Source organism: Labrus mixtus, chromosome 7 (assembly GCF_963584025.1).
Source record: "Labrus mixtus chromosome 7, fLabMix1.1, whole genome shotgun sequence".
NCBI lineage: Eukaryota > Metazoa > Chordata > Actinopteri > Labriformes > Labridae > Labrus > Labrus mixtus.
This window is the reverse complement of record NC_083618.1, coordinates 15,159,756-15,176,470: the sequence shown is the minus strand read 5'-3', so window position 1 is coordinate 15,176,470 and position 16,715 is coordinate 15,159,756. Positions and strand designations below refer to the sequence as shown.

Below are 16,715 nucleotides of genomic sequence, written 5' to 3'. Positions count from 1 at the left end.
ATTGCTACTGACTCAACCTTTTCTTTTTAACATCTGTTTGAGATTTTTAATGACGGTCTTCTCCTACCTGAAGATGGGTTTTCTTGCTTGACCCTCCCACCATGTCCCACTGGCTGCAGGACTTTTTGGGAACCCTGTGGTTGACGCGACTGCCGAGTCCCCCGCCCACCTCGTCGTAAGTGTTCTCCGTCAGGTTTTCTGGCAGGTTGCTGGAGCTCTGGCTGCGAGTGATCATGGGCACCCCCCTGGGGCTCCTTGGTGCTGTATCTGGCGCTGAGGCTGCAGGGGACCCTGGCACCATGAGGTGTCCTGACGTGGAGCTCGGAGAATTGGGGGTAAAGCTAAATCCAGAGAGGGGAAGCGTAGGAAAGCGGCCTCCGCCTGTACCGGTGGTGTTGTTGGCACCCTGGAAGGCACTGTTGGAGTTGAGGTTTTCCATTGAGCGGTACAAGGGTTTGTTCACTGAGGGAGGAATGTAAAACATTCTTTTGAAACAGGTCCATTATAAGTCACCTAGCAAGACAGCTAAAGTTAAAACATAACCGTATTGTATTTAATATGGAAAAACAGTTTCTATTAGTCTCTTCAAAACAGAGCTACCCTGGTATATTTAATATCAAGATCCAAAATAATGAAAAGAAGTTCTCAGGATTACACAGCTCAAATTGAATACATGTTGAGATTTTTAAACTGATTTCGACTCAGGCAGCCCAGTTACTGATGCACTTTGAGATTTCCTCTCTCATTTGTCATATTGACTATAAGGACTCTCTAGTAGCATTACTGCCAAATACTAAAAAGATCAAATCTTCTTATTTTCAAGAGCTTTAAACATTTGTGTTTTCTAAAAGTAGCTTTGAAATGACTGATGGGGCTTAGCTGAAACAGTGAACATCTAAATTTGGAAGGTAAGCTTTCTCTACAATCACCACAACTGAAATAAAATCAATCCAAAATGTAAAATCAATCCTATCCCTATATCCCTAGAAGTTTATGCTCAATATGCTTGATTTGTTTTCACGATGGTCTGTATTTAGTGTTGTTTGTCTTCATAGTACCCGTACATACATTGCACTGAGCTGTATATTTACACTAAAGTCAAGGCTAATTCCCCCCTGGGGTCAATAAAGTATATCTTATCTTAGGTTCTAGCTAAAAGCAAATCTGCAATATTTTCAAGTCCATTTTACTCTAAAATATGAATATGTATGTGTAGTGTTTTGAATGTACACACTCTCTCTCTCTGTCTTTACCTTGATGATGCTCACTGTAGTTAGTTCCTGTTGGGCTGGGACTGAGGGACACCCTCGGCAGGATCCTGAGGTTGGAGTTCAGCGAGGAAGACATGACCAGGCGCTGCGGCGAGGGCATCGGGGCGATTGGCACCTCTGTCACATACGTAGCAGGAACATATAGTGGCTTTGTTTTACTAGCTGCCCCGATCCTCCGCACCTGTCAAAGAAAAAACAGATTCATCATATGCATTTGATTTTTCCTCCTACATGAATCCACTAAGTTCAACCAGAGATCAACGCAAAACACAGCTGAGGTCTGAGGCAGAAATATTTGATGCTGCAGCTTTCTGATTTAAACAGATTCAGTGATAAAAACCCACATCTTCTCTGTCTAAAAACAGAATTTATATTTTTTTCCCCACAAGATTAATGGTCCATCTTCAAATTGGGGATTTGATGGTATACATTATTACATGCTGGATGTCAGAGGTCACTCTCACATATCATGTTACAGTGCGAGGCTTAAAGAAATCAGCATCAAAGAACATCTCATTGACCGAGCGGAGGTTGAAATGTCAGCTTCAAAATCAATTCTTATAACATCTTATATCATATTTGATCATACATATAGCATTTCGGATTCTGTTTCAAACACACATTTTGCAAGCGTCTTCCTTCGTTAAAAATAAATATTTCCAAAGGAATCTAAAGATTACAGTCCATTTTTTTTTTAAAATCACGTTACACCCCCACGAGACCGAGTAAAGATCAGCTGTTTCCTCACCTGCCACCAGTCATTGTTGGTCTTTTTCAGGAGCACGAACCGTTCGCCCTCCCTGATGCAGACCTGCCGTCCATCAGCCCCGCGGTAGTTGTAGTCATACTGGGCCTCGAGGACCACCGTTCCAGTGGGGACCCCGCACACCGTCACCCCCGCGGACGTCATCACTGGTGCTGCAGGAGAATGCTGGGGCCCTACAGAACGCCGCCAAGTCCCAGACAGCATGACCCTTCACACGGTCCCGTTCAGAGAGCTCTGCTGGAAGTGTGCTGACAGTGGATACTGGTGATACTGGTCGGGTTAGGACAGGGCAGGAGATGCTGGAGCCAGGACAGTGCCATGCTCTGATACAGACAGAGGAGAGAAATGGACAGAAAGAGAGAGATTACAGAGGCTGTGACGGAGGACAATGATATAATGCTTAGTGCAGGTTTTAAAGAGAGAGAACATGAATCCTTTTAGTGACAAAAATGAAAGTCTGGGTCAATCATCGACAAATATGACGTCATTACAAACATATTCTCTTTTTTCCCCCTCTTCATGTTATTTCCCCGTAAAACATCATTGCTATTCAGAAGATAGGATTTTCTGCTTTCTCATTATCATATCTTTGCTAACAAATATCTTTGTGTTTCTCACTGTTGGTTGGACATTAGATCAAACGGATAAAGCCTCTGCTAAACAACGTCACCACTGCAGTCCCTTTGACGCACATAAATCAACATGCATCCCTTAAATTATTTTCACTGGTGTCCAACATGTCCAACATTATCCAGCCATCTTGTTTCTTCTTTGAATTAAATTCTGTTCGCATTACCCTCATTCTATTCATAAGCGCCATGTGAGGAGTCATGAGGTAGTGACACAGTGAGTCAACTCGGCCATTGGAATGTTTTGAGAGTGCCATTTAAAAACGATATATATATATCGATACTTGGCATCAGCAATTCAGTAATTGTTTGACGAGAGACAGGACAACGATATATTGCTCTTTCCACTTCTTTTGTGGTTTTCCACTCCCGCTGTTTATTTTTTCCACCTCTAATATACACTCTGTATATAATGAGAGAGAGAGCGAGAGAGCGAGAGAGAGCGAGAGAGCGAGAGAGCACAATGGACCACATCCTCAATATAAGATACTGAAATAATAGAATTGGTCATGTTGTTGATTTTGTATATCTAATAATCTCTTGAGTTTTTTATGTTTTCGCACTACACAGAAGTAACTGACTGCTTTAGCAAATATCCTCAAATTAATAAAACGCTAATTTTATTATGCAAGAGTTGACAGACATGAATGAGGAAGAAGTTTCCCAAATAGTTCCCCAGTAAACAACTTTTTCATTGTCCTTTCATCCTGGTGGAGCTCAGAGACACGTGTGAGTGACTAACTCATGCGTTTGGAGGATGCAAGGAGGAGTGCAGTTTACCCAAAATAGCATCTGTCTCCATCTCTCCACCTGAGCCAGCATCCCCGAGCTAAACCCCTGCTCTACCCCGCCAAGACCCGCTTACATAAGAGAACATCCAACTTTTTGCCAGACACATAGCGATACAGCTCGCACAAAAAATGCACCCACCCACCACCACAAAAACACACACACACACACACGCACGCACACACACACACGCACGCACACACACGCACACACACGCACACGCACACACACGCACACACACACACACACACACACACACACACACACACACACACACACACACAGAAAGGGGAACATCCCTCGGCACCTAGCAACAGTGTTTAGTCACAGTCAGACCCAACCCGTATCAGTCTGGGTGACAAGAAGAGAGGCGGTAAACAAGAGAGACAACCCTGAAAATAAAAAAAATGCATGTTATCACCGTGGGTGTGAGAGATGCAGAGGAATAAGAAACTGTAGATTAATGGGATTAAAGAAGAAGAAAAAGTATAAATGAACCAGAAAAGAGAGCAAAATGAGCAGAAAGTCGGGGTGGGTAATAAAAAGGAGAGAAGCCTATAGACTTGGAGGAAAGGATGATACTGGATGGAGTTGTGAGCCATGTGAAGGCGATGTAAGGGAGGGCAGGGTTAGCTGACTGAACCTTAATAATCCCACTGTTATTAAAGAACAGGCAGGAATCTGTGACCTCCACGGACACAGAGCTCTCCAGTAAAATCCCTCTGTACCAGCATATGATTGAGCTGAGGCCTGCCTGCCTGGCTATAGCTGGGAAGCTAAATGCAGGGTACTTTATTATGGAGCAGAATAAAAATAGTTCAAAAATCACAACAACAACAACAACAACAACAACAACAACAACAACAACAACAACAACAACAACAACATAAATACAGGCTATTAGACAGACAATTGCTGAGGGTTGCTTCATCCATATTGCACGAATGAAATGGCATATGTTCTTAAGTTGTGAGGTTACTGGAGCACAAATAAACACGCTACAAACTTTTCATCCAAAACTCATTATATATCAAACAAAAAAAAAATATACATAGCAAGTATTGCAAAAAGAGTAGGGTATGTATCCAATAAGGGGACTCTAAACAAAAAAGCTTTGAGGTTTGTTGACCGGTGCTCGACCAGGCAACTTCAGACTTCTATGGTATGAAAACTTCTTCTCCTTGATATCAGAAATGCAAAAACGAATATGACTGACTCATTACATTTCCTAATATATCAAAGACCAGCTGGCAAGTGCTAGAAGTATATCTTTTAATGAATAAATGTTTGACTGTGTTTGTATTATGGTGCTATATTTTTATTCTTTCTTTCCTCTGGGGAATCCTTGTGATGGAATACAGATCTCAGGAGAAGCTGACAGTAATGTGTAATCTGATATAATCTTTTCTCAGTTAAAATAAAGGCATACATTGAAATAATTATGGGATAAACTTCTTTTTACTCGTGGTGAGCTGAACTAGTTTCATAATCTGCTTAAAAAAACACTCTTCTGAGAACAGCAGCTAACCTCATGAGGGACAGAGGCAGAGGCTAGAGGTAGACGGAAGCTTCATACACAGGAAGCTTCATGCACATACAAACCACAGTTTGGGTCATATCCTCTCTGTCTCACTATTACGTTTTCTGATGCACTGTAAATCATCTTCGGCAGTTTAAATGTCGACAGCCAAAGGAACTTTTCGTGCTGTGCTCACTTCAACACAGCAGCTACGTGCTTCTCAGTTTCCCTGTCTGACTGCATGTGCAGCTTTGTGAGGAGCTTTAATTACCACAAAGCCTTGAAGCAGTTAGTAGCAGTTGTGTTTGACTTAAAACAAGCCTGCTGCATGACTTCAGTAATGTGTCATTTAGTGCTGCAGATGGGCAGAAAAGAATTGCATCATTCGGTGGGTTTCAAATAAGGCCAAACAAACACAGCGGCAGAGTCTGCTCATGCAACCTGTCCATAAATTACTCTCTCTGCACAGAGAGGATGAGCTATAGTATATGATGCTGCCGCTGCACACCTGTGTTCCTTTTTTTGTTTCTCCTGCTCGCTCAACAGAACACACTGAACACAGAATACATTCATAAGGGAGGCTTTATCTAACCAGAAAATGTGTTGAGTAAAGGATATAGTTCAATTGTGTGGATCATCATGTCATGGGCACAAGAGGCTTTATCTGGCATGTGCAAATTAGGCTGCTATAGCAGGGTGAAAGTCCCTAGTTGCATTATTCAGAGTGGAGGCTCTTGATGATGCACACTTTGGGTAAAAATCTGACTCCTTGCTAAAGGGGAGACAGGATCAGTCACGAACAGGGTCACAAGTAAGACTCAAGATTTTAGTCAAAGGGATTTTATTGATTTACGATTGAAAATAAAAAGGCTATATCACAAGACATAGGAAGAATATATATATATATATTCCAGATAAAAACAAATGTGTGTTTTTTTACTATGAAAATAGATAGCGACCACATCAAATTGAGATCTAAAAAAGTGAAAATGAGGCCAGGCTGTGTTTGTGTTTGCAGGTCAGATGGCAGTGCAGAGGGCACTGGCGTCACAAACCCAAACATACAGAGAGGCCCATATGGTGTCAGAGACAGACAACGGCACCCTGCCACGACAAGGATAGTGTGTGCCAGGGGGCTGAGGGTGCAGGGCTTATGTTGTTGTATCAACAACACAAATGGAGAGGGCATGAAAAACTGTCAAAGAAGAGAGAGAAACGGAGTGCTTCTGTTTGCTTTAGTGCGCTCTCTGCAGCTCTAAGTGTGTGAGCATGCAAGGCAGAGTGAGACCAAGACAAATGAGTAAACATTTGTGCATGCATGCAATAGAGAGAGAGAGAGAGAGTGAGAGAGCGAGAGAGAGAAAGAGGGCAACTCACCATGGTCCTGAAGTGAAGCTGTTTCTACATCCCAGTTTGGTCCCCAGCTTACTCTGCAGTAACGGCGATCTGTGCCTTCAAAACAAAACAAAAATACAATATAATGAAAATATTAAAATGTATTTAAAATAATGGCCCTCCAGTAGAAGATATTTGACTGTCTAAGATTAGAGAGAAAACATAGATTGGTTACGGAAAAAGGTGGGGCAGAAAACCACTAAATTTAACGCGAGCTAGCAGCTCGCTCCAGCAGAAACTCGCTCGCAATCTCTCTTTCATACACACACACACACACACACACACAGTTAATCCTATGCAGAGAAATTATCCGGCCTCCACTCACTGAACCCCCGCTGACCTCCCCTCATACAGCGCAGTATTTTGCTTCAGAGTGAAAAGCAGAGGGAGTGACAGTATCAAAGAGATGACCCATCCATGTAAACAAGCCGTGTTTGAACTTGAGAAAGAGGAACATGACAAAAGGGAGGGACAGAGAGAGACAGGACATGTGTGCTGCTGACCATACAAAGCAACCAGCAGCCCAGTTTATCGATCCTGCTATTGATCCACACATACAGTTGACTGGTCTCATCAGAGATTAGTGGCGTCATATGGGGGAGAAAAGCATGTTTCTAAGGACCCATGACTGACAGGAGGCTAAAAAATAGTGGAACATTATTTTGAATATTTTTTTGTCAAAACTTTTATTTTTCATGAGACCCAAATCCATGGGGGTGCACCGGTCAGAGATCCACCACAGAGTTAGCGCATGTACCGAATGGATGGTGGTGAGAAATCATCTCAGGATTTCAAAGAAGTCTATAAGTGGCAATAACCGGCTAAATTTGTATATAAAACGCTTCATATAACGTATGATGTGATGCAACACTACTAGAATTTTTATATTTTTTTAGTGCTATCAACGACCCTGAGAGGCCATAGGATTAAAGACTTTAAAAGATTAAAGGCTCTCCTGATGGTTTAGCATGTTTGAGGCAAACATTATCCAAATTGCATATAATTTTTTTTTTTACATTTAACCTCCCAACTACCAGGAGGCAGAGATCATCTCTCTTCAACATTTTGGTACAGGAATTCTTTTAGAGCTGAGATTGATAATCCATCACAGTGAAGGGATGCATCCTTCTGAGTAAAGGATGTGTCGTGAAGATTTCTTAATGCTTACCAGGAAATTATTTACTTGAGCACAGCAGAAAGAAATACCTACAAAATGACTTTATTTTCAAAGAGCAGCCAGATACAGGGTGACAGTCCGTGCAAGATAGATTGGTTAAAAAAATAAACATCCTTTTGGATTTCAAGGAAATTCTGGAAAATTTAAGACAGCTGTGACAGCTCAAACTCTTGTCTGGGCACACAGATCATCACATTCTGCACAGTGAAGGTCAAACATCCAAGAGAAGACAAGCCATGAGCCTAAAACTATTCTTTATAAGCGGGGAGGACTTCTCTTTCTGTCAAAGCAGCGTAAAATCACATGACATGTTCAAGGGCACAATGTGATCCGCATGAGGTATAGAAACATGGTGTGCTTTGGAAAAAAGGCGGTCGTATGAAGTATAAACAATATGTAGTTCATGGACTAAGTCATGCATGCAAACCACCTGCTGCTAATGCTACCATGACACCCTTGAAAACGCTCTTGTCGCTGGAGGGCGGGGTGAGAGAGAGATATGATGATGAATGCAAATTACCATGTAATAAATTATATGGTAGGTGGAAGAAACAGGCAGAGGGTGTTCAGAAAGCCTCTACAAGGCTTGATAAGGATACAGAGATGATGCCAGAAGTGAGGGCAAGCCTAATGGAAAAAAAAAAAAAAAAAAAAAAAGAGATAGAAGAAATCGCAATGTTCATGAAGCTCCAAAGAATCGTGAAACTCGGCTCCCACAGAGATTGTTAAAGATCACCGAGCCTGTCAAAGCATCATGATCGTGGAGTGAGGGGTGCTGTTGGTGGAAACTTTGGTGTCGTTATCATATCCATATTCATTCCATACGTTTGAAGTGGAATGAGGGGTGTCTTTAATAATCATGGCTACATGGTCTTCAAAGAGCGATGAGACATGGGGAAGAGGAGTATGGAGTGAATGAGGAACTTCAAAGGCCTTTTGCATGCTCTCCAATCCGGAATCACAAACACACACACATACACACTGTAGTGTATTTACATGTGAATGTGTATAACTAAAAGCTTTGCAGGGAAATAAGCCAGATAAAGTGGCTCCACACGATGCATACTGTCTGAGCACAAAATAAGTTAAAAAGGCTGATTTCATTTCATGTGTCAACCAAACACTTCCTGTACATTCTTGTGCATGCTCTGTTGCACGCACGCTTCCAGTGGTTTTTTTCAGCTCAGCAAGATTTTTTAAGGTCCAAACTTTCATCCAGGTAAGACTGTGTGAGGTGGAGTATTGCATCATTGATCCACATCATGCATTATAGGTAAAGGGAGCTTTAGCACAGCAGAACATCTTAGAAGAATCAGCAGAGCGCCTTGAAATGTTCCTAAAAATCAATGCTAAACCAAAGCAACGGTTTCCAGACAAGACTTACTCATTCACACCTGAAACAGATTTAATGATCACAAAGTGAAGTGTGAATGTTTGATGACTCAAGAGCTTCGACTTTGAGAAATAAACAGACAGCAAGTTTGGCGTGAATGCAGCGGTATCAAATGTCAAGTCGGCTCTTTGAATCCTATTCTCACAAGGCTTTACAATATTTACAACATACAGTTGTAATACACACATTAGTCACAATGTGTGTTTGTGTTTCTTGAAATGTGTTTTGCCTCATGGAATATGTTTGTCTTTTGTAAACTCTTCATTTGCATGATGTTAAATGTTCTTGTGTTTTGTTAAATGTTTTTGACGTTCATAAAAAAAATATATAATATAATAATAATAATATTAAAAAAATATATCTATTTTTGATGTTGACCTTCAGGGCCACCGTAGATATGATTTTAATTTAAAAAATAAACATAATGTTGTGGGGGAAAAACACAGTGGTTGACATTTTCTATCTTTGACTTACACTGTACTCTGTATTGTGACTTATTGTCACACAATTATTTACATTTAAGAAGTTGATTTTTGGGGGCTCATTGATGATGGCATACCTAGTACCATAATTAAGGTGGTATTGAAGGCCCTACCATTACATACACTGGGTGATGATACTCTTACTGGTATCGTAATCCAGTATAAGCAGCAGTTTCCAGTACAAGTATCAATATTGGAACAAGTCTAGCCTGTATGCAGGACAATACGTATGATATCCTCAGTGTGTATTGTCAGATGGGTTAGGGATGAGGGCAGTAGGCTGAGAGTTTCATCTGTTTTCTATGGACTTATTATTTGATCATTATTCAAATTTCCTTATCTTTATCTGTTCAGTATAGATACACCTTTGAAGAGTTACACAGTGTACCCTTTTACAAATCCATCAACATTTTGTGGGAAAAAAAAGACATCAAAGAACTCCAAATCCGCAGACTAAGGAGAGAAAATCCGTCGACTCTCTGTTGATGACCAGTTCTACTAAGGCCGTCCATGTGGAGGAGCTTCACTTAGTCTATAAATGTACAGTTATAACTGTGAGCGCTGATGTCTCTCTCTCTGTATGAGACGCATGCCTGGAGCCATAACAGCCTTTCATCCTTCCAGAGACATAAATTATTGATGATCAAACCAGAGAGACACTGAAACACACACTGGGTTTCCCAGTGTGACGGCGGGCTCAATGCATGTATGACTGCACGTCTATGTGTGTGTGCGTTTGTGTGAGTGCCTATGGTGGGCAGGATTCATTCACTGATTAGCTGTGAAAATGATCAGAGAGCCAATCAAAAAGCAGATGATGACAGCGAGGCAGCCATTGGCTCAGGCTCTCTACTATCATGGTGACAGCAGCTCCGCTCTCCAGTGTCTCTGCTACGTGTGCCTCTTGTGTTCTTGTTGCACATAACAACATTTCATATATGTGATGATTTCAAGCGAGTGCTGCTGACGCAACGTCTGTGTGTACAATGAGCCCTGCAGCCTGCATCAACATGTACATAACAAACTTCTTCAGAGAGTTCACTTGTATAATATTCAACTTCTCGTTTCTCTCATTTGAATAAAAACAACAACTAGACGCACCAGTTAGGGGAAGTATTGCAGGATTGCTCAGGGGGCATTTTAACTTCTTTAAAGAATTAATTCAAGCATCACATTTTAATTAACTTTTTCACTTTATAGAAAAAAAGTAGAGAAAAAAAAAACTGCAAGTATACTTGGAGTTATAACAATAAGCTCAGCCAGAGAAATAAGCGTATTATAAGAGCTTGTTTTCTGAATAAGCAGCTTTGCTCATGTATGAGAAATACAACATTAAATATATGGGTCAGCCTTTGATTTTACTTCCCAAATACTATTATAGGTTCAGGTATGAATCCAAACATTCTATGCACTGGATGACGTTTTAACTTTGTTGAAATCATCTCCATTAGCACACACACAAACACACACGCACACACGCACTAAGAGCATAGCCTTCAGGAGCCATTTGGGTTTCAGTTTGAAGGACACCTTGTCAAATGGACAAGAGGAGCTGGGGATCAAACCTCTGATTCACCGGTCTATCTCCTCTACCAGAGCTTTCCTGTCAATGTTTAGCATTTTCTTAATAAGGCTTCCAAACGTTTCACTTAAAATAAAAAATGTTGGAAATGATTTTGTGCCAATCAGCTACATTTTCTGGCTGGAGAGATGTTGATTTATTCAACCACCTGATTTATATCCATGTTATTTTAAAAGTTGAACGCCTAAACCTGCCAGAGAGCGATTTCATTGGTTTGTCTCCTGCAGACAACCTCAGTAATAAATGTTTGCACTTTGAAGTATTTCTTTCTCCTTGTGATATAAACTGAAATCCCATGGAGGTGTATTTTTGCTCCTACTGTGCCTATATAGTCCGTACTGGTAGTCGGTATGCATCCATAAGAAACAAACATGGTAACCCCACATATTCCTGCAGTTTTTGTCCATTTGAAGAAAATAAAAAGTCTCACACAGAAGTAAAGAGTGATCTTTGGAGAATAACAAAATAAACCAGCCCTCTCAGAGCGAGCTCACGGGTTGGTGCTGAGCCTGTGGGAATGTGCGGTACATTGATGTTTCTAATGAAGCGCGCTGAGCTCCATTGATCCACCAGGGATGAGAGTGAGCTGTCAAAAGCTATCAGGCAAGTCAAAGACCCACTTTCAGCCGTGTGCAGCTGAAGTGAGCACGATACTGCCAGGGCACAAGGAAGAGCAGCTAAACCTCCCAGGGCAAACAGTGTGGAGGAGAGGCACACCGCTTTGATGCTTTCACAGGGTTTAAGGGATATTTGTTCAATAAAGGACCATGACACAAATTATAAATAGAGGTTAGGATGTGTCAATGCTTACCAATGGTGCCTTTAAGTTTTTTTTATTCAATTATTTGCTGCTTTTTTTTCCTTCCAAACGATGACTTTTCTTCCATTTCCTCCTAAGTTAATAGCATGAATGCAGCCTTCGGGACTGCAATATATAACCACTGTTTTGATTCAGACTATTTTCAGTATTTGCATTTGCTAGTCATTGTTGTCCATAAAAAAAGGCCAACTTTGGCATCTCCTTATGTCTTGTTTTGTTTGACGAAGGCGATGTCAACAAAATATTTCAGGTTTACATTAACATAATGAAAGAGAAAACTACATCTTCAGAGAAGCTCGGCATTTTAACTGCTTCTGCATGAATACTATTCATCAATTATATGACATACATGTGTTATGATAGATTTGATGGCCACCCATTTCAGATATAATAAAAACGTAGTTTCATTAAAATTAACATGACACTCAATAGAACAGAGTCTGACTATCAAATGTAAATGGTGTTTGAGACTTGTGTGAGAAACATTTTTCTGTGTTATTTTCTCTGTCTCTGGAGGGATGTCCGTAGTGCTGTAATTCTGCATACTGCAATCCAGTCAAAGCACAATCCACTGCATACTGATATTAAATGCAGGATTAAACTGGTCTGGATTACAACAGCACAGATGTGAAGGTAGGTGGAGCTACTGTAAACTGTATAGCTGTTTTATAGTAATCTTCTTTCATATCGACAATTGAAACCCAGATGGGCCTTGACGGCACTGCAGGTGGGCTTACAAGAGGTCATTTTACAACAAATAAACAAAAAAGTTTTACATTTAAATTACACAGTATTCTGTTTGCACTAACTAAATTGTTTAAAAAATGCTACATGAAGGCGAAAGGATGATGTGCCTGCGCTGTATTGAAGTATGCCCACTCTAAAAATTAAATACTTCCATCCATATGCCACTTGTCCCGTTCAGGGCTGCAGCCGGTCCCTGTCATTGGGTGAGAGAGGCATGGTACACCTTGGACTGGTCGCCAGTCAATCACAGTTCAGACATAGAGACAAACAATCAGGCACATTCTACAGGCAATTTAAAGTCACCAATTAGCCTCCCCAGCATGTCTTTGGACTGTGGGAGGAAGCCGGAGTGCCCAGAGGGAACTTACCAAGCGGAAATCTCTGGTTGAACAATGAAGCCAATGTTAAAGTGCAAAATCACAGTTTGAGTCTGCTGGAGGCTGGCTGCTGAAGCACCAGAAGTCACATACACATATTCAAAAAAACATTCTGTTACAGCAGAAATTAACATGTTTACAGCCTGGTTCAAAAACACTAAATTGGTCTGATTAGCTCATCGACACACACTGGGGTGAATTTTTTGATAACTCATTTGTTTTTATTTTACGAAGGATAAGAGTTATTCATAACAAGGCGTGTTTGTGACCTGATTGGCAGGCGTGCTGTAGCTGTTTGTCAGGAGGCTTAAGACCTGCTTTGGCTCCAGCTCTTATCCTAGTGTTTGGTTAAATGAAAGTTAGATTGAGACAGCATTTCTCGCATGGCAACCGCCAACGGCAGGCTTCCAAAGCCCCCTGAAGCAACAGATGGCTGACGTCACTCGGGCTTCGTCCATTAATATTTACAGTCCATGGAACTTACTCATGCCTATGGAGAACATGCAAACAAAACAGGAACCACCTTCTTCCTGTGAGGTGACAGTGCTAACCACTGCACTGTCAAAGAACGATTACAAACACGCTTTCTGTGCATTACAGCAAAACCTGTTATTCACAGAACTATTTCTATTTAATTGTTTATAAAGTGGATTTATTGAAATGATGCAGCTTTTTTATATTACAGTCTGTTGTAAGAGGGAAGTTTATCTAAAAGCTTGTATTTTTATTAGTGGAAAGGAAGCAGTGACTATAAAGTGAAGAAAATTGAGGATGTGACACATGTTGGAACATTTGTTATTTCTACTCCACCAATTAGCAACAACAACTTGATCCAAACTTAAATGACAAACTTTGATTAATATTTACTTTAAGATTTAAATCAGACCAATACCCATTCAATAAGGACCATTCACATTAGCCCCCAAATGATCATTAAGTTAAACCAACACCTCCCTTAAAAACCGTGTCATTATAACTGAGTGTTATTGACTCACTGAAGGGAGGACTGATCTACAGATGTGTTGATTTAGATAATAAAAAAAAACAGGCAACTAAGAGTGAAAACTGTTTTTTTTAATCATATAATCTAAAAAAAGTTTTCCTTTTTGAGGCTCCCATATGCCCTTCGAACTATGCAGCATGAGTTGTTACCAAGAACTGGGGAAGAAAGTTTTGGAAATGCTATGAGAACTGGTTTCATTGACAGGAAGTTTGAAGTGATGACAAAACTACTGCAGCTATCTTCACCAGAACACAAAGATACGGCGAGACAATCAAAGTTATGCATTCCAAAAAAACAGATGTCTATCCTTCACACGTGCAGGTTTCTGGAGGACCAAATGCTCAGTTGTGGTGTGGCTGTTAACTTTGTGCTGACAGCACAAATACTGACAGCAACATGAGGTTTGCTGAGCATCTGCTACTGTATAATATTGCTCCACAGCTCATAGCATGCAAACAGATCTCACACTGAGACAGACCACAGACACACAGCCCAAAGTAGAAGAATAATCTGACAAGTATCAAACCAGGCTTCAGTCTCTCAATCAGTCTATGACAGCAGTCTGTGAAGCACACTGGAAAACTAGACAATTTGCATTTATGCTGACTGCTGAAATGTTTTGCAAAACACTGCTGAATGAAGAAGAATCAGCAGAAACAGCTGAAGGATTAGTAGATGAAGAAAAAGTAGAAGATGAAGAAGTAGAGGAAATAGTAAAAGAAGAGTAGTAGTAGTAGAAGAAGAAAAAGTAGGAAAATGAGAAGAATAAGAAGTAGAAGAAGTAAAAGTAGAAGAAGAAGAAACAGTAGTAGAAGTGATAGAACAGGTAGAAGATACTGCATAAAGACTGCTTAACCCTCATGCTTTGTTCATTTTTACTACCCTTACAGCATTCCCACTAATAATAAAGATTTGGATAACAATAGTGTTGAATGCTGTATTACAGCATTCAACACTAATTACAGCAAACTGGTAACCCCCGTGCTAATGCTGCACATGGTTGGCACTTTTAATCAGCAATGTTGCAAGTGGAAAATAATCTTCCAAGCTTGTGTCGTCACACGCTGGCGAAAAGGGGAGCAAATCTCCTTCTTTGCATGGACTTAAGAAAGATTATAAAACAGCAAAAATGCAATGCGTCAGTCAAACTGTTTCCATCACACCCTGTGGTTAACCCATCTATGCAGCTTCTATGTAGCTGCATGTGAGGGCTTCAAACTCGCTCACAGTAGCATGCAAATATTTCCACATGAAGAGAAGTATGTCATAAAGTATTGAGAATAAGAAATTGTTATCAGGGACATTTACGGACTGGAACACAGAGAAAACCAACATTGGGTCATAAAGACAGCAGCACCTTTGAATAAATTAAATATGTAAAACAAATAAAAGCATCATAACTATACATAAAATAGAAAAATATATATAATCAAGTGCTTTCCATGTCAAAAGATCTGTGCATAGTTATTATATTCTGCAAGGGGATGGACAGGAATATGTAAACAGCTGAAATAATTCTTTAACAAAAAATACTTGGAGGTTAAAGTCATTTTTAGTTTATGTTGTGTTTGCAGTTAGTTGGCCCCTCCGTGGCTCCCGTGCTCTATCACAGCTGAGTCTGAGAGACTGTGACAGTAAAGGCTTCCTGCAGTTTGACACTATGATGTGGAAAAATACCTTGTTTTTCAAAAAAAAGCACACTTGCTATTTTGGTAAATGGAAAGTGTTTGAGCTATTTGCAGAGACAGGACCTGCACTGCTAAATATTAGACCTGCAGCGTTAGTCCACAACTTTTATTTCCCCACAAACTTTACACTAGATGGAAGCACTGTGTTAAAGTTATTTCAATGGTATCCAATGATCTTATTTCAGTATCAAAATGTACTAACACAGAATGATTTTTTTTCACAATAACTCATACACAACTTCTATATTTTTTCAAAATATAGATAACTAGATTAAAAGATCATTAAGGTCATGAAAACGTATTTATTCTAATGTATGCAAGTGGCCTCAGTCATCACTGAATGAGTCATTAGTCTGATGGGGATTAAGAGATTTTTTAAACCTGTACTCATATGTGGCAGGTGGTCAGAAACTGTGATCTAACAACTTGAAAATAACTCATTTAAATAAATAGACACCAAATAATTTAGTGCATATATTAAATTAACTGAAAAAAGATAGTATTACGGTTCATAGTTCAGCTGCACTTATATTACAGCACAATAAATAAAGGGGGGGGGGGGGGGGGTCACAGAAACGCTAAATCTTGCATACCTGCACATACTTTCCTGCAATCCTGTTATATTTCAGACAGGATATAAGTTGTCTGACTAAAGAACTCAACAGAAGTCTCTTATCTGAGAAGTCTCTTTTGAAATTGAGAGAACAAACATCACTCACCTTGCAGCGACGTGATGACAGCTCAGTTGCGTTTTTTAGAGTGAAGTGCAAAGAGAGAGTTGGAGCTACGCCTTTCCCCCGGTTTTAATAACAAAAAAAAATATGTACAACTTCACATAATTTAGGAAACGGACGCGGAAACAGTAACCCCCGCCGAGCACTTTGCAGATTACCAGTCACACTCGGGCACTAAGTTGCCCGCTGGAGCCCACAGTGATACATCCTCCTGGCGCTTTAAGTGGATAAAAAAAAACATAGCTTTTGCTGGTCGGGTTTGGAGGGTTAAGATTGGCTAAAAGCCCACAATATGATTTCACAAAGAACCAATGAGATGACTGAACAGGCTGAAGTTAGTATG

At 40.3% G+C, this 16,715-nt stretch overlaps 1 protein-coding gene across 6 annotated transcripts in view; it reads right to left on the bottom strand.

Annotated features, from left to right (window-relative positions):
• The window catches only part of arhgap9 (Rho GTPase activating protein 9), a 45,632-nt gene extending 28,923 nt beyond the window's left edge, over nucleotides 1–16,709 (bottom strand). For 4 of the 6 annotated variants that reach the window (XM_061043233.1, XM_061043237.1, XM_061043235.1 and 1 more), the window contains exons 1-5: nucleotides 16,358–16,707; nucleotides 6,352–6,426; nucleotides 2,020–2,360; nucleotides 1,254–1,452; nucleotides 68–462 (exon numbers count right to left, since the gene is read on the bottom strand). In XM_061043233.1, the coding sequence (XP_060899216.1) occupies nucleotides 68–462; nucleotides 1,254–1,452; nucleotides 2,020–2,241 (816 nt within the window). In that variant the 5' untranslated portion in view covers nucleotides 2,242–2,360; nucleotides 6,352–6,426; nucleotides 16,358–16,707. Of the gene's footprint in view, nucleotides 1–67; nucleotides 463–1,253; nucleotides 1,453–2,019; nucleotides 2,361–6,351; nucleotides 6,427–16,357 lie in introns of all 6 variants that reach the window. The other 2 variants (XM_061043234.1, XM_061043239.1) reach the window with 2 other exon arrangements.
• Between the last annotated feature and the right edge of the window lie 6 nt (nucleotides 16,710–16,715).